We start from the raw sequence: 18,974 nt of genomic DNA, 5'->3' as shown, positions 1-18,974 counted from the left end.
GAGAATAATCTTGATAATACTAGGGAGATCCTAGAAGGCCAGTATCTTGCCGCTGAGATACAGTCGTTCAATAATTCAGATGAGAAATCCATTCGAAGCCCAACTCATGGATTTTTACCATAGTTATAACGTTCTCTTTGTTTATAACGTTATACTTATGTATATAATCCGTTTCCCACTCCCGCTTCAATTTGTCTAATTTTCTTCTTTTCAGCCTTCTGTCGTCCATTTTTGGGCATAAACCGCTCATAACTCCTTCCATCGATCTCTATCCTTAGCAACATACTGCAAATCTCATCTGTGGTCTTACTGTTAGTTGTCTGTCTTTCAAAGATCTCCAATGTTATATTGTGGCGTTCCAACATTGGTCTCTTTGTCTAACAGTGGAGTCTGCGAAGCTCTATTTGACTTTGGCATTATTTGTTGTGATATCCTCGACCCTTGTTTTTGATCTTACCCAGTCGTTCCTCTTTTTATCCAACAGTCGTATTTCTAGCATTGCTTTTTCTATTGTACTTTTTCTTGTGGCTAGTTTATTTTATATTTGCCTTGGTAAGTATCCAGGTTTGACATCCATGTCATGATAGGAAGGATGCACTGGTTGAACCCTTTGCTCCTCAAGCATTGAGTTATTGTCCGGTTCTTAAGCATCCAAATGAGTTTTTCAAATCCTGCTCATGCCAGTCTAGCACTTTGGTTCTCTTTGTCAAATTTCAGAATTTTATCTAGGTAGATATATTCATGGACGATCTATCTTAGTACCATTTATAGGTATACGTGTGGGGTCGTCTGTGTTCCTCATTGTTTTTTTTTGTCATATTCATTTTTATGCCGACTTATTGGAAGCTTTCTGCAAGTTTCTCTGTCATAATTTGCAGTTACTCTAATGTGCTTGCTATAATCACGATGTCTTCAGCGAATTTGGCGTGCTTTAAATTGTTACCATTAACGTCGATGCCATATATTTGTATTAATTTTCCTAGTGTCGAAGATGTACATAATAAAACTCTTCTAGGTATTGATTTTTTGATAAATACACAAATAGCTCTAGATTTTTACAATAAGGAATGTTATGTTGCCAATGAAAGCACACAAAAGCAGTTGCTTTTTGAAGAAAAAGCAACTAGAAAACCTATTAAAATTCATGATTGTGAAAATTTGTGAAAAAGACGATGAAGATGAACGAACGATGCTACTGGATTATAAACGAGCTCGACTGGATGAATTTTTGTAAAGTAGAAAGAATACCTTCAGAATGGGAAGAGAGCCTACACCTTTTGCAGAACATCGCAATAATACTGGGAATAGCGCACCAATTACACTGCCACCATACCGAATGTCACCTGCCAAGAGAGAGGTACTGAAAGCCGAGTTAGATAAAATCTTGGAGGAAGGCATTATCGAAGAATGCGAAAAATGTCTTTTATGGCTAGAATAAAAAGTTTGGCGATATTACCCTCCTAATGGGGATAAGATCTTCAGTTTCGTCTAGTTGTACTATCATAGTTGCGCTTTCATATATTATATATATTATTTTGCTTATTTCTCGAATATATATTGTTAATAGCTTGTTTTGTGGCCCACATCTCGATACTATTAAATGCCTTTTTATAATCTACTAAGGCAAGTAATACGGGTAGCTGGTTTTCATTTGCCCTCTCTATCAATGTTCTCATTATCTGCATTAGGTCACATTTGTCCCTTTTTTGTAAGAGTATTACTAGACTCTCATTTAAGTCTTTAGGGATTTTACTACTATCTATTAAATAGCTCTGTTAGTATAGGTATTGTTAGTGTCTTGTTTGTTTTCAATAACTCGACAATTATACCGTCGTGTCCTGGAGCTTTATTATTTTTTAGCTCTTTAAAGCTCTTTCTATTTCAAATCACTCTATATTTGGTAATACCTCTGATCCCATGTTTTTTATTTTTCTTTTAACCTTCTCCTTTGTTGATTCATTAGGCTGGCTTTGCGAGCTGTACAAGGTTTTGTCGAAGACTTTGACCAATTTTCATAATTTTTTGAACCCCAAGTGTTGCCCTTAGACATTTTATGCCTCTGTTGTTTTCAATGACTCGCTCTATTAAGTTCTCGTTCCATTTATATGTCGCATTTTAGTTCTTTTCTAATCGTTTTACTAAGTATTACGTATACTTGACTATGGTGTTTCTTTTCCGTTAGTAGTTATGTTCGTTCTTTCATTAGTTGTTTAGTTTTGTTGTCTATTTTGTCTTCTTCAGTTCTTGTTTTCTTTGCGACCACTAGTTCAGCTTTGAAAAAAATTGAATTTATGTTTTTGTTAATGTCGTCAATTTGCCCTTAATTCATATCTTCACTATACAATCAGCTAAAACTATTCCATTAACATTTTTTACATTTTTCGGTGTACCTGCATCGCATGGCCGCCTGTACGTGGTTGATCCTATGTATAATAGATATAAAGCCACTATGGAATTCTAGGAACCAAGATTTGACAGAGCAATTTAAAGGAGCAGGAGCTTATAATTTGCCCAGCTGTTTTTGGTTCCTCCGCTGTTTTATTTCTTAAATAATAATGTTTATTGGGAGATCAAAATCTGTTTTTCTCAGTATGTCGCAGCGATCTAATCGACGAAGTGGTTACTTATCAGATTACCAGATATGCCTGTTATTTAAGCTGATAAAGCTAAGAGTGACTCTAAGTTTATTAATTAATGTTAGTGTCTCGCTTTACGTGTAGAATCTTGATAAAGGCAAGGATTACCTGTCGAAATATTGATTTGAATGGAATCACTAAATCTGTTTCTAAATTTAACAGTAATTATTGAACCTATGCCCAAGATATACTGATTTTTATTAAATATAGTAGGGTTCAAGAAATTTAATAAAACTGCGTATACTATATACAATAATTGGAATGGTATATTTCACAATGATGATATAAAACCAATCATTAAAATAAACAGTTGTACTTAAACGATCAAATTAAATTCAATTGTACATAATTATCTGTTTAATTTCATCTATAATAAAAAGCGGAATGTCATTATCTTCACCAACTTGTATGCGCCCACTGCTGGACATAGGTCTCTCTCAGCTCTTTTCATCTGTCTCTGTCTTGTGCGGCTTGCATCCAGTTAATGCTAACACGCTTTAGGTTTCTAGTTGGGGAAGTCCTCTGCTCTGTATTGCATCTTGTCTTGGTCTCTACACGACAATACGTTTTATCCATCGGTTATCTGATAATCTGGCGACGTGATTTTTTTGATGACGTATATTGTTTTTGTTCTACGACTTATTTCTTCTTTTGGGTTTCACGACACCCGATTCGAAACACCCAACATCTCGTGCTCCATAACCTTCTCAGGCACACGAATCTTATTCACTACCTTTTTGTGAGTGTTAATATTTAAGCTCTATAAGTGAGTACAGGTAACACACATTGCTCAAAGATTTTACTTTTGAGGCATATGGGTAGATCCGATTTAAATACGTAGTTTAATTTACCAAACGCTTACCAGGCTAATCCTATGCGACTTGGGAGCTCACATGTCTGGTTATCTCTGCCCAACCAAATTTCATGTCCTAAGTACTTATACGATGTAGTCTGTACAATATCCCTTCCATTAACAGCAATATTTCGATTTAGTACCAGATTAGTCATTATTCTTGTTCATATTAATCTTTACTTTAGACTTTCAAGGAAGGGTGATATAATTTTTCAAACATTATTATTGCATCATCCACACGATCGGCTATAAGGACGATGTCATCTGCAAATCTCAAATGACTAAGCTTCTCTCTATTTATGGTGACACTATGCTCGTTCAAATGTGCCTTCTTACAAGTAAGTTCTAAAAGCGTCGTAAATAACTTTGGAGAGACGGAGTCTCCTTGCCGTACTCCTCGCTGTATACAGATTTTTTTTGTTTCTTGTTCAGATAGTCTTACGCTAGCTGTGGCATTTTGGTAGATATATTTGATTATGTAAGTGTAGCGATAATCTTTTCGGCATTCTGTCAATGCTTTCTCGTAGTCGACAAATATCAGTGCCAATGGTTTGTTGTATTCCGCTGACTTCTCTATTATGTTCTTTATCACTAATAAGTAGTTGTTAGTGCTGTATTTTGATCTAAATCCAGCTTGTTCTCTATGCTAATAAAAGTCTAATTTAGCTTCCAGTCTTTTTTGATAATTCGTGTTAAAAGTTTATATATGTGTAGCAACCTGATAAGACGGTAGTTTTTTGGATCTTTTATGTTTCCTTGATTGTGTAATAAAAAAATGACTGTATTGTTCCATTGTGAAGAAGTTTTTTCTTGGTAGATGCATTCGGTGAAAAGCTTGGTCAAAGCCTGGATAATTTTATTTCGATCTGGTTTAATCGCTTCGATAACTACTCCGTGATCGCCATGGGATTTGTTATTTGTTCTAAAAGTGCCGTTTTGATTTCGCATGGTGTTATTTTTGGCATTAATTTGCCAAATGCCAAAAAGTGGAATGTACTAGTTAAAAATACAATAATCAGGACACTATGAATAACTGCTTATCTAAAGAAGAGACTACATAGAAATATATGTATAAAGGATACTTATCGAAATTCCAAATTCTTCGTGAATAATAAATTGTTAATTTACAAGCAAATACTGAGGTTTGTGTTGACATACAACATGCACCTGTGCAATGTATTTTTTTAGGAGAAATGATTTTTAAATTTTAAGATGGAGTTAATACGTCATGGTTTTTAAAAAACCATTATAGATTAAGTGAAAAGTATATCTCCTAAATAATCCAGACATGTAGAGCATAAAATGTAGAGCATATTGCAACTTAAATTATATGTATAAAACATAAAAAATCGTTTCTACAAGCAAACTCCACTTTAAAAATTTTTTAAATTAAACAATAGTTTTAAAATTGGTTTTAAACATTATGTTACAGTAAACAGCTTCTTGTTTTTTTGCTTATAGTAATAAAAATATATAAAGGGATGTTTCATAACAAAATTAAACTAACTTACAAAGTTGAATTTTTTTAATGCGAAATAGGCCTTATGCAGATGTAACACAACCAAATAACTTAACTCTTCGACAACATTGTTTTGCAACTTGTATTGTTGTACAGCATTGGACAAAAAATATCTAGAATAGCTTTTATAAAGATTTTAATAAAGACATTTAGAAAAAGATATAATTTACTTCATATCCTGTTTAAAAATAATAAGCATAACGAACGGAAAAGTTTAATTCAAAACATCAAAATATATTTCTTTACAAAAACTTAATTATCTGAAAGCTTTGATATTTTTGATAACTTTCTACGGGACTAATACATTTAATTTTTACTTTATCTACTGGTCTAATAGAAATCAATTATAATTATATCTTTTGTCTCGAGTTTTTATAATGTTTCACTAGCTGGAAACTCGTACTTGGTAATAAAAATATTCTATTATGGGAATTTAATATGAGAATTTAAATAATCATATTAAAAATTGTATTATATACTTTTTTAAGCATTTATTTATTGGTTTTAGTAAAACATAAATAAAAACCTTACTTTTTATAAACCTTACTTTCGTTTGCCATCCTGTTTTTCATCATGTTTTTAATATTATCATTTTTTTAATCTGTAAACCTTTTTATGAATTGGAATTTTCTGTGAATTTTGGTAAACTGCAGCTGATTTGGACATCAGATTAATCAGGTTAAATGTATTGTTCTCTCTATAGGTTTTCGAATACTTACCTTCATCATAAGTAACAACGTGTTAAATACAATTAACATCATGATAAAATACTCGAAGGGAGTGGAAACAACAATTCTCCATATTTTGTATTTGAAGCTGTTCCGTTTGTTTGGCATGTACCTCTCCAACGGCCGTGCTTGTATGGTGAAGTCGATGCAAGATTTCTAAAATCAAACGACAATAAGTATGTATCTTTTAAATCAATTCTTTAAAAAAATATACTAAATTTGTTCAATGCAAAAAGATATGGCTACTTTTTTTAGACCACATGATTTTTGTGTCTGGGGACCGAGAACATGACATGACAAGAACGTTTTTGCCTTGTTTAGGCCTGGGCTTCTTCAAGGAATGGGGTACTCCTTTTTTTTTTCTCGGAGTAGTGGGGCTGTGGTAAACGGCAATCGCGTGAAATTGTTGTCGAGAAGTAGTGGACTACTAAGAAGCAGGGGGGAAGCTGAAAGTGGCTATGTGTGTGAACGATCTGAGAAGATCTAGAAACGCACAAAAGGAAGTGGGAACTGCCTAGCATGCCAGTTTATTTACTTCAGGGGTTACCGGCCAAGTGTTAGGAACGGCTCTTTATCAGCGTTATTGGTGCGCAGTCTTTACCTGCGATATTGGATGGGGAATGATTCTAGAATGTCGAAATACTCGTCAGGAAGTTCGTGTCCAGTGTTGTGAAGAAGTTTAGCTGGAGGAAATGGAACTTTTCTAATGAGAAGCCTGGTGAGTATTTGCCCTCTATGATTGCAAGGTGTCTTCAATGTTCGTTTGGCTCTGTTGTTCGAGCCAGCTATGGTTCTTAGGACATACTTCCTGCTGAGGGTTAGGATTCTGTCCTTTATTGGTGTTATGTTGGCTAATGTGTGTATGTGGGCTGATGGATAGACCAATCCTTTCTCATGAAGTATCTTAAGATACAACGTTCGGTGGCCATGATGGCATTGAGTTGGTGTGTCTTGAGGGAGACATGGACGCATGTCTTGTATTCGACTGTCGGTCTGACGAAAGTTTTGTATGTGTGCAACAAAGTTTTGGAAGATGTCCCGCCCAGTTTGCCGGACAGCACTTTAAGGAGATTAAACCTCTACCTCATCCTATCTAAGGTTTCCTGAACGTCAGCCTTCCAGTTGAGAGTCCTTGTAAAACGAACTCCCAAGTAGAGAACCGAGGTTCTGAAGATATCCGGCCCCGGACATCGCGACAATAAGGAGATTTAAAAAGTATAGCTTGGGTTTTGGAGGGATTTATGGTCACTGTCTATTTGTTGCACCATTTTATTACTTTGTCGAGATAGTTTTGCGACCGTTCGAATACAGACCGTTGCTATCCACGCTCCCTGTGAGAGCCCGAGGTAAGGATGGCCGTATCATCAGCCATCAAAGGGACCGAAAAAAAAATAATATTTAATTTTTTTATCTCAAAATAAGGGCCTGCGTAGCGCAAGCGGTAGGATGCTTGCCTCGCACGCCGGTGGTCCAGAGTTCGAATCCTACCGCCGGCAAGAACAACTAGACATTTTTAAAAATGTCTATAGGCCCCAGGTCGACTCAGCCTGAATAAAATGAGTACCTTGGGTAAAACCAGGGGTAATAATAGGCGGTTAAAGCGTAGCACTGGCCATGTTACCTTCCTTGTAAACCGTAGGCCCTAGATATAGCAGACTACCCTGCTATACTCCCAAAGCCGCGAAGCTGTATAAAACGGGAGACTATTATTATTATCTCAAAATAGCTTGATGTATTATTGACTACTGAACATCAAAAATTACATTTTTTAACCGTCTTGGTTGCTGTTTTACACTTAAGTCGTCAGAGACGAAAATGCCACTGAACCTCTAAAAATCATACAAATAAGCTGAATTTTGCCGACAATATTAATTTTGGGACCCTAAAAAGAATCAAACAAAGTTAACAGACAGACAAACCTAATCTATAAGATCTAAATTTATTTTCATAATATTTCGATCCAAAAGCGTAGGTTTGACAGCTTTCCGTGTCATAAAGCAATTGGTAGATTTTTTAAAGCTATTTTTCATTTATTGAGACTTATTTTGTGATGTTTTATTTTCTTTTATTTATCACTCATAAAATACAGATCTGGGTAGTCAAGAATTATATTGGCAGCTCTTCAACTACAATAAATGATCGGGTTCTGTCACCTGTACCATAACCAAATTTTTTAATGTGTTTTTTGTAGAGTCCAGTGTATAGTGCTTTCTGTGTTTTTTCATTGGCAGCAACCAGAAGAAAAAATAAAATAGAACCAGCATTTTTCTGTAATTTTCTTACCATGTGATCTGTCCTAGTAGGATACTTTATTATTTGACCATAGCTATGAGGATGGCTTTGTAAGCCGAAAGCAATCAGCTAAGAATTTAAATTTGTTTACACACTTTAAAATACTCCCCTCTTCCACCTTTTGTGATAACAACTAGCTTGAAAAAGCATAAGAGACTAAAGAGAGTTTGTTTTCCATTATTTTCCTATTAATCGTTATTTCTTTATTATACTTTTAATTTTTCGTTAAACTAACTGAACTATTTCAAAAATGGTTATTCATTAAGTAATTGATTTTCATTTAATTTACTAATCTATTTATTATTGTATTTACTACAGTTATGGTCTTATAGTGATGGAAATAAGTCCTTAGTGATAAAAATTTACACTCTATTTACCTGGTTTTTGTCTATTTCTCCGCTTTGAAGTTCAGCCTCACCCTGTTCTTGAAAGGTAATGATGATCAAGGCCACGAATATATTTACAAAGAAGAAAGGAAATACTACGAAATATACAATATAGAAAATGGATATCTCTATTCGGAAATTTTGAATTGGGCCTTGATCCTCATAAGTGGCAGCCATTGAATTTTGCAGAATCCTGAAAAACAATATTCACGTTTTAATTTAAATACAAAATAAATATGCTTATAAAAAAATGTTATTAAAAATCCTTTATAAAAGGTATATAATTTAAAAACCCAATCGGGCTATATCACAAAACGTTTTCGGAAACCATGTTCCATCATCAGTGCACTAGGTATACATGTATTGGGCCACTAAATATGTGGGTAAAAACCCGTTAAAAATTGTTTGTTTAGATTTAGTTTATATTATATGGTATTAAATATTATGATGTTAAAGTTACCAGTAGATTTGGTAATATGGCTTGTAATAACTGAAAAAAGGCAAAATTACGATTTTCAGGGCTTAAAAACACAGTTAAAAATATTATTTTTAAATTTACCAAGGACCTCAATTCAAGTTTAAACCTTGTTCTATCGTTATTCTATAAGTATTTTGGGATTATTTAAATTTAAAACATTGTTTTTTAATAGTTAATGAAGCGCTTATAACAAGACGGGCGCTCGGGCTGCGAAGAAAGAAAGAAACAAGATCTATGGCACAAATTTTTGCTGATTTCCGTAGTTTGTTCTAACTACGGATGTCAATTTACAAGAGCCAGGTGGTTCACATGAGCCAAATGATATTATTCAAGAACAAGAAATTTCACATTTCACACAACATTTCCTAAATGAAATGCCTTTTTAAAAAAATCTAAAACACATCGATTTTTAAATTTAATGTTCTACATTTTACAATAAAATTTCATTATACAAGGTGATACACATTACAGTGATGACGTCATCGGCTCTTTTTTTAAATGTAATACCCTGTATTTTAGGACATTTTTAAATCGATAAAAATGAGCAGATTCCAAAAAAGTATAATACTGAGGGTCTAACGGATATAATTTGAAAGATATACGCTTAGAAAATTAATTTTTATTAATTTATAATATAGATTTATAATATTAATTTATAATATTAATAAATTATAAATAAATTATAATAAATAATTTGAAAGTAATCCAGTAAATAATACATGACTTAATCTTAAATGTTCGAATTGTAGCCCTTGTTGTATTTGACAGTAACCCAAACGTTTTACAAATTCTTGTAGAACCTTGTTTATGCTTTCTTGAAAAATATTGTTTATTTCTTTACGAATTCTTGTTTTTAGGTCTCCAATATTTGCAGGTTTCGTTTTATAAACAACATTCTTTAAATTACTCAACATAAAATAATCCAAAGGATTGAGGTCTGGCGACCTCGCTGGCCATTCAATATGTCCACGTCTTCCAATCGACCTGTTCCGAAAATTTCGTTTAGGTACCTTCGAACATCTAAAGCATAATGCGGAGGCGCACCATCCTGTTGAAACCATAAACTTTTATCAAAACCTTCAAGATTAATTGTACTGGGGAATAAATTAACTAAAGCAGGTACGAGATACCCACTTAAAAACTGAAGGTATGCTGGCTCGTTTAAATTACCTTCGAAATAGTAGGGTCCAATGATTTTATTTCTTACAATGCCAGTCCATACGTTTACCTTTTGCGGGTATTGTGTATGATGTTCCCGCATCCAGTTGGAGTTTTATTTTGTCCAGTATCTACAATTCTGACGGTTGACCTCGCCATTTAACTTAAATGAACCCTCATCAGAAAAAATAATATTTTGAACCAAGATAGGGTTTCGGTGGCTGTTATCCATCATTATTTTGCAAAATTGTATTCTTTTATCTGGATCATCCTCGTTTAATTCCTGTACAACTGTGCATTCTACTTTACTTACTTTTACGTACTTTGTGCACCGTTGTTTTGCAAACATCGAAATCACTACTAACCTTACGAACAGAAGTGTGCGCATCTTCTTCAAAAGCAAGTAAAACATCTAATGTAACATAATTTACGACGGGACGACCTGATTTGCGTGCATTTTCAACCGTACCAGTTTCTCGAAATTTATTTTCAGCCTTATTTACTGTTGACTGCGTGATGGGTACTTCTGGATATTTATCATTAAATAAATTACACACTTCCATTTTTTTTGTCTCCATACTCAATCATCATAAGTATTTCAATTCTTTGCTTTACACTAAAATTCATTTCTACTAAAAATTAATTCTAAGCAATAATACAGAACATTCACGAATTAATACAATTATTGTACTACTTAATTGCTATTGAACGTTACTAAAAATAATTACATTTAGCAAAAACATATCTTTTAAATTATATCCATTAGATCCTAGTATTATACTTTTTAAAATCAGCTCATTTTTACCGATCTAAAAATGTCCTAAAATACAGAGTGTTACATTTAAAAAAAGAGCCGATGACGTCATCACTGTAATGTGTATCCCCTTGTGTAATGAAATTTTATTGTAAAATGTAGAACATTAAATTTAAAAATCGAAGTATTTTAGATTTTTTTAAAAAGGCTTTTCATTTAGGAAATATCGAATTTATTCCATACTTTATGGACACACTGTATAATTGTATTTTTTTCGAAGTCATAATAATTGAATAACAAATAAATTTATCAACTTACTGAGGCCATCCTTCGCCAGTCTGTACAGCAAACAGCGTCAGCATCGCCATGGGGACATTGTCGTAATGGAATTTTTGTGGCAACCATTCGCGACTTTGCACCTGAGGCACATCATTGTCTTCTTCATATACAAAATATTGACCTCTGTAATAGATTTAAAAAATTAACATTAGATTAAAATAAAACAATACAAATTGTAGATAAATTACAAAAATTAGTTCAGTATTATCTTCTGTATGTAGTGATTTTTAAATTTTTGATCAGGATTGTTTAAATACCTGTCTAGCTGTTGGTTGGAGTTACATTTAACCAACTTTTCTATGAGAGAGGAATTTATATTTGTTCTGAGTCTTCTTCATCTCAAAACTTCTATGTTGTCCAACCTCTCTCTCTCTCTCTTTTACCCATACTTAAGGTTTGCATGAGGGCTGACTGCTTTAACTATGCATTATATTTGCTGTAATGACGTTAGCTAATCAAGAATGTATTATAGTCTTGTTGATAATCAGGGGGTAACGTGGAGTGCTTTTCTTCAGTATTTTCTGTTCACGTATCATCTGACTGTTTTTTTTTATTTCATCCTCGAGCCATTGCTTTGGTTTACGTATACTGCGAAGTCTCGGGAATCTGATTGTGTGTGTAGTCTTCTCTGGTGGCCATTTTTTGTGACGTTTTAATTTTTTTGTTGGCCTGTACACTTGTCGTTTTCGTTATATCCTAGGTAGTTTAGGGTTTGGTTTGGATTCACGTTTCCGCCAATAGCCGTTTTCGGCCATTTTTTAATACCTTGATTTATCTAAAGTTAATTTATAAAAATCCGTCTACCGGGTAATCTGGAATATTTGTTGCATTACTTTTTCATATGTCCTGGAAGAGTATCTTGTATTTTTGTTTGGTTTATAAGTGTGTGCTATAGCAGCTGCGTACGTCGTTATTGGAAGTATGATGATATTGTTGAATATCATTTTGATCTTGTAATTCGTTTGCTTCTTTTCAAGCATCCTTTATTTTTTGTTGTTGTTATTTGTTTCTTGCTATATTCTTCCACCTTAGGCCTGTGGCAACTGTAGCTCAGCGGCTTAGATACTGGCCTTCTAAACTGGAACGCTTCAGTTCGATTCTCGATACTAACAAAGTCATTTTTCTTTCTAAAAACCATACGAGTCGTTCACCGTGCATCGAAGGGCACGTAATGACGTCGTTCTGAGTGGATATCCGTAATTTTATCTATCCACATTCGGATCATTAGAATAAAGTTCATTATAACATATTATATAGTTTTAAAAAATCATTATCATCAAACAGTTATAATTGTTTTACAAAATGTTGTATACTTACTGGCAGGTCACAGCGGTAAATTTACTAGCATCTGTACAGTAGAAAAATTTTCCGTTAAATAACTGAACGGCAATCACAGCAAATATGAATTGGAATAATATATACACTATAAGAATATTTATCACATTTTTTAAGGAGTTCACTAAGCAGTCAAATACTGCTTTCAGTTTCGGCACTCTTTTTATTGTTTTTAAAGGTCTAAGAACACGTAACACTCGCAGAGATTTTATGGTAGACAAGTTGGCAGCTTCAGGACGCTTTCTGTAAACAAGAAAGAAGAAATTAGTATATTTATTGTAAAACTAAAACAAATAATAATTTACTCGATATATTTCGTAATCCGATTTCGTAAGTCCAGATTAAGAAAACTGAATCATTTTTAGTCCAGTAGTCCCGTAATTGGACTACGAAAGAAAATGGCGAAAAGAATCATAAATGATCAAATAATGGTTATTAAAGAAAAGATAAAATGTATGTTCAGAGCAAAAAACAAGAATGAAAGAAAGATAGCCCCAATACATTTCGAAGAAATAATATTGTTAGGTATAGTGGTATCAAAATATCCAAAAAATATCTTAGATAACCCAGTCGTCAAAAATTTTACCTCTAAAAACGAGACGGACACGCTAAATTTTGCTGACAGTGTCAATTTTTGAACTCAAAAAAGGATGCAAAAATTTTTACCACTCCTACTCCCTGGCTTCCCCCCTAAAATCACCCACGTAGGCTCGTAGGGGAGAAAAAGCGGTAAACATGAATTTACTAAGAATCTGTAGAAAAATACCGCAGAAAAAAATGCTTAAAGCAAAAAATGCAGCTAAAATAATTTTTAACAAAAATGTTTAGTACTTTTTGTGTAGAATAAATTGTTCTCCCAGAAACAACTCTTGAAGTGACCGGCAATTTTGAATGTCAGTTACGCATGGGAAAAAAATGTTTCAAAAATAAAATTTAAATAACAATAACCTTCTTATTCTTTTTATATAAACATGACTCTGTCTGTTTTTAATGCCTATTGGGGAACCGTCTTTTGCTGTCTTTACTACTCCATTTGTTGTCATTAGGCTTATACGATCGTTCAATTCTACTCTTCTATTTCTTACCCAGTTCTTGATGTTCTACACCTTGCATCTACGTCGTATATCTGTACTTCTAGCTCTGTCCCATAGTGTCTTACCATTAATTTTTCTCTTTTCATCTCTGCTGTTTCTAACATCCTTTTTGTCCTCACTGTGTAAGGTCTTGTCTCTGCCGCGTATGTTATTATTGGTCTGATTACTGTTTTGTAAATTCTGCCTTTCGTTTATTCCCGATATTTTTATTTCTCCATATAGTTTCATTTGGGCAGCCTGCAGCTCTATTTGTTCTATTCACTCCCTCTTCCACTTTCGTTTCGAGCTTTCCGTAGCCAGATAATGTGCTGTCTAGATATTTTAACTCCATCACTTGTTCTATTATCTGACCTTCCAGCTCCAATTTACATCTTAGTAAATTTGCTGTTGTAACCATGCATTTTGGTTTTTTTTTTTTTTGGGAAATTAACATGTTAAATTTTCTGGCGGTTATATTAAATTGGTGCAGCATACGTTGTAAATCATCTTCATTTTGAGAGAGTAGTATTGCGTCGTCTGCATAGCAGATTATTTTAAGATGTTTTTCTCCCATTTGGTTCTTTTTTAGTTCTTACTATTTTTATTATTTCATCCATAATCAGGTTGAACAAAAGAGGACTCAGGGAATCTTCCTCTCTTATTCCATTGCCAGTTTCAATAGGATCGGTTAGTTCTTCAATGACAATAATAATAATAAAAATAATAAATCAATTCGACGGTAAAAATTCGATATCTTTTGATGAGAGTATCCTATCGACAAAAATCAAAATTTATTTAAAAGAAGAAGACTGTGGCTTTTATATACAATATTTGTATTTTGCCGCAAATGGAGTGTCATCTTTAATAGGGTATTTTCTTTTGGTACGAAATACTGAAGCCATTTAACAAAGTCCAGCTATCAAAGTTGTACATTATATGTTGTCATGGAATTGGAAAAGGCAATTTGAACATCTCTAATCAAACGAATGAATGCATCTGTCATACCACAGCCTTGTTTAGAACCAAATTATGTTGCTGGTAGTGTACTTTACCACCTCATCCAAGTTTCCAAGTTTTAAAAATGCATGACAACAATAGAATTGGTCTATCTGAATCCGAATGATCTTAATGTTATTCCAGCTTTAGAATTAATATAACAAAGAAATTTTGTGGCCAACATACCTATTTTTTTTTTTTTTCTCCCAAGGGAGACTATATTTAATGTTTCATTTTTGTTATTCAATTTGTTCACCATCTTCCATATATGAGTTGATGGGTAGCTGGAGTTTTTTGTTGTTGTTATTGGCTTTAGGGTAAATACCCACACAGCCAGACACAAATTTTTAAACAGATACAATACAAGGATTACACAGGAATTACACTCTTCTCGCCCACGGGCCGATCAGGGCATTTTTATAAACGATAAAAGGTAGGACTCGAACAGATAGGTATTAAGGAAAGACATCAGGTATCAACAAAGATTCATTGTTCTGACGAAAGACAGCATTTAGACAGAAAAGAAATTGTAAATTTCTTTTCTGTCTAAAGCAAGAAGATGCAATATATTATATGGGCTTTTAATGTTTAATTTTAAAAGTTTTCTGTAAAACTCATTAGATTTAGCTCTATATTTTAAACATTTAAAAAAGATGTGGTCCAGGTCACCGATTTTATTACAGGCTTCACAAAGAACACTCTTAAGTATTTTTATTTTAAATAAATGTGCTGGATAACATGCGTGAAAAAACTTCATTCTGCTGATAGTAGTTATACTTTTTCAACTGTAATCGTAATCATTATACCAAGGTTTTCTCCTTAATTTGGTTTCAAGTCTGGTGTAACGTGTTGGATTTGTAATCCGTGTGCTTCTGGCTGCCTTTTTAAACATTTTTTTAGTTGTAGCTTCTATCTTTTTATATTTGAGAGAATTATTAAGAGTATATTAGGTTTTGTACAATTTAAGTCTTTGTTTAACAAAAAAGATATCAGTCGCAGAAAACGCTCTATTACCAAAGATAATCTTGTAAAACGCCACCACCCTCAAGCAATCCATTCACACAAATATAGGGATATATAATATAGTATATATATATATATATATATATATATATATATATATATATATATATATATATATGTTCGGATAAGTTTCCGCGGTCAGATGAATGAAAATTACTGAGTTCTCGGGAAGAATCGCGTTGAGAATTTAAAACTCGACGTTTCGGCACCCATTTTGGAGCCATTATCAAGAGGGATACGGTTCGGTTCGAGTTCGGGGTCTCAATCTGCCTACTCCCCTCACTCGAGACGTACCAGTATCGTGTTCTATATTGCAAGAACTGTCTCTCGGCACTGAGGTCTCAATCTGCCTACTCCCCAGTGTCGAGTGACAACCGGTCTTACCCTGTGTGGCTGCTTTTATACTCGCTGTATGCGCGGGAACGGTATGCGCTGACGTGGTCTGAACTGACGTGGCCTGAGCGGTGTGGGCGGGAGGTCGCTGAAGAAGGGGTCGCCATGTTGCCGGCAATCGTTTCGCGTCATCGCGCGTGTTCAAGCTGTGAGGCCGTTTTTCGATTTCGATAGCTTCACGAATGATTCTCGCTTTTAATGAGCGGATGGGAGCGATGGTTTTTGCTTTTTCGAAATCTATTTTGTGGCCTGTCTGAATATGATGTTGGGCTAGGGCTGAAGTGGTATCGGAATGTTTGACTGATAGAGAATGTTCGTAAATACGGTTATGGATTCGTCGGTTTGTCTGTCCTACGTATGTACGTGGGCAACTGGAACAAGGTATCTCGTAGACACCATGGTCTTCATTGGGGATTTGGTCTTTTACGGATCTAACGAGATTGGACAATTTGGAGTGAGTGGTGAAGATGGTTTTGATATTAAGAGGGATAAGAGTTCTACTGATCTTGTCAATGACACCTTTAATAAAAGGTAGAAAGATTTTGGGTTGATCCGGCGGCAAGGTTTCTTTTTTGGATGGAATGGGGTTTAGAAGTTTTTGAATGCTTCTATTGATTTGGGTTTTGTGGTAGCCGTTTTGTAGGAGTGTTTGTCTTATTGAATTGATTTCGAATGATCTGTGATTGTTGTCGCTAAGTCTTATGGAACGGGAAATAAGAGTGTTGATGACTGAATTAAGTTGGGCGGGGTGATGATGTGACTGGGCATTGAGATAGCGATTTGTATGAGTGGGTTTCCGGTACACGGAATAGGAAAAACTGTGAGGTGGATTTTTCTGAATAAGAACATCAAGGAATGGCAAAGACGCTTCAGACTCAACTTCCATCGTGAATTGAATGCTGGGATGTATTCCATTCAGGTGGGAGAGGAAGAGATCTAATGTGTCTTTACCATGGGGCCAAATGACAAAGGTGTCATCAACGTACCGTAACCAGCAGGTGGGTTTGAGATTTGACGAGGACAAGGCTACTGTTTCGAAATGTTCCATGTATATATCTGCTATTACGGGAGAGAGGGGCGATCCCATTGGGGCACCTTTGATTTGACGATAGAAACGATTTTGGAACGTGAAATATGTATTAGACATGCAGTGTTTTATAAGAGATAATGTGTCTTGGGGAATTTGATGTTTAGAGTCCAAGATGGAAATGGTTTCATCGATGGGAATGTTGGTGAATAAAGAAACAATGTTTTTCATTTCATTGATCTTCTGAAAAACTTTTCTATTTCGCCCTCAGACATACTAGTCAGTTTTGACATTCATTCCGATACCACTTCAGCCCTAGCCCAACATCATATTCAGACAGGCCACAAAATAGATTTCGAAAAAGCAAAAACCATCGCTCCCATCCGCTCATTAAAAGCGAGAATCATTCGTGAAGCTATCGAAATCGAAAAACGGCCTCACAGCTTGAACACGCGCGATGACGCGAAACGATTGCCGGCAACATGGCGACCCCTTCTTCAGCGACCTCCCGCCCACACCGCTCAGGCCACGTCAGTTCAGACCACGTCAGCGCATACCGTTCCCGCGCATACAGCGAGTATAAAAGCAGCCACACAGGGTAAGACCGGTTGTCACTCGACACTGGGGAGTAGGCAGATTGAGACCTCAGTGCCGAGAGACAGTTCTTGCAATATAGAACACGATACTGGTACGTCTCGAGTGAGGGGAGTAGGCAGATTGAGACCCCGAACTCGAACCGAACCGTATCCCTCTTGATAATGGCTCCAAAATGGGTGCCGAAACGTCGAGTTTTAAATTCTCAACGCGGTTCTTCCCGAGAACTCAGTAATTTTCATATATATATATATATATATATATATATATATATATATATATATATATATATATATATATATATGTTATACAGGATTATACTATGTAGTAATTTATTGTAATAAGTTTCCTTTTATATATGTTGCAGTTGTGTTTGTCAGCATCTATTTATAGTTGTAGAATTGAAAATCTAAGGACATCAACTATACACAAACAAGATTTATTGAAATTAAAATATCATTTTTGCCCGATATTAACATCTCGTTTGGACCAGGAACCTTTCCGTTTTTCATATTCTTTAGCGCATATAGTATCTCTTCGATTATTATCATTGCTTCGCTGTCTGGTTCTTTTAATATTGATGGACCGAGTCATTCATCTTAAAAGAAAATATATTTTTTCCATGTTCCTATTTTGTTTCGTTATTTTACGGCTATCTGCCCGTTGCCGTCAATGAATGCCTGCGTCTGTATCTTCCGGTGATTTTTCTTATCTTTTTATGTATGTTAAATGAGTCAAGAAATTCTTGTAGATTATCTATTTCACAGCATTTATCATTCAACCAATTTTTCTTTGCTTTTAATAATTTCTTTTGTCTTTACCTGCCAATTATCTTGAATGTACTTGACGAGTAATAAAATTGGACATATTCCATCAACTACTTAAAAAAAAAAGTTAAAATTATTGTACGATCCGCCGAAAAAACAATATTTTATATAAAATTTATAAATAAACAATAAATACTTACGCAAAATTAAAGCCCATGGAGACTAGTGCACAAATGACGACTACTGCATCCATAATATTCCAAACTTCCCTGAGATAAGACCCTGGGTGGAGGATAATGCCCAAATCGATCACTTTCAAAAACATTTCCACGGCGAAAACGCTGGTGAAAGCATAGTCGAATTTATCTAAAATAACGTTGCGAAAGGCATCTTCGTCCACGGGATCTTCACACGCAAGTGCAATAGAACTGAGACAAATCACTATCATAATGAAGAAATCAAAGTAACGTAAGTTAACTACCCAATGGGCACCTCTCCTCACTCTGCAATAAAAAAGTAGGTATTGTTAAAAACACATGAAGGTTAATAAGTAAGAAATACATCATTATAATTTTGTAATGGAATAGATAGTTGAAAAAAACTTGTAAAAAGGTTAAATTAGG

The 18,974-nt window shown here is 34.5% G+C and overlaps 1 protein-coding gene across 25 annotated transcripts in view; it reads right to left on the bottom strand.

Moving 5' to 3' along the window:
* The window catches only part of cac (calcium voltage-gated channel subunit cacophony), a 405,056-nt gene that overhangs the window by 196,562 nt on the left and 189,520 nt on the right, over positions 1-18,974 (bottom strand). For all 25 annotated transcript variants that reach the window (XM_072539658.1, XM_072539662.1, XM_072539808.1 and 22 more), the window contains 5 exons: positions 18,552-18,854; positions 12,461-12,721; positions 11,123-11,266; positions 8,406-8,607; positions 5,728-5,892 (listed from right to left, as the gene is read on the bottom strand). In XM_072539658.1, coding sequence (XP_072395759.1) covers positions 5,728-5,892; positions 8,406-8,607; positions 11,123-11,266; positions 12,461-12,721; positions 18,552-18,854 — 1,075 coding nt within the window. The remainder of the gene's footprint in view (positions 1-5,727; positions 5,893-8,405; positions 8,608-11,122; positions 11,267-12,460; positions 12,722-18,551; positions 18,855-18,974) is intronic.

The sequence above is a fragment of the Diabrotica undecimpunctata genome, chromosome 1, assembly GCF_040954645.1.
Source record: "Diabrotica undecimpunctata isolate CICGRU chromosome 1, icDiaUnde3, whole genome shotgun sequence".
NCBI lineage: Eukaryota > Metazoa > Arthropoda > Insecta > Coleoptera > Chrysomelidae > Diabrotica > Diabrotica undecimpunctata.
The sequence above is the reverse complement of the archived record's forward strand: the minus strand, read 5'-3'. Positions and strand labels throughout refer to the sequence as shown.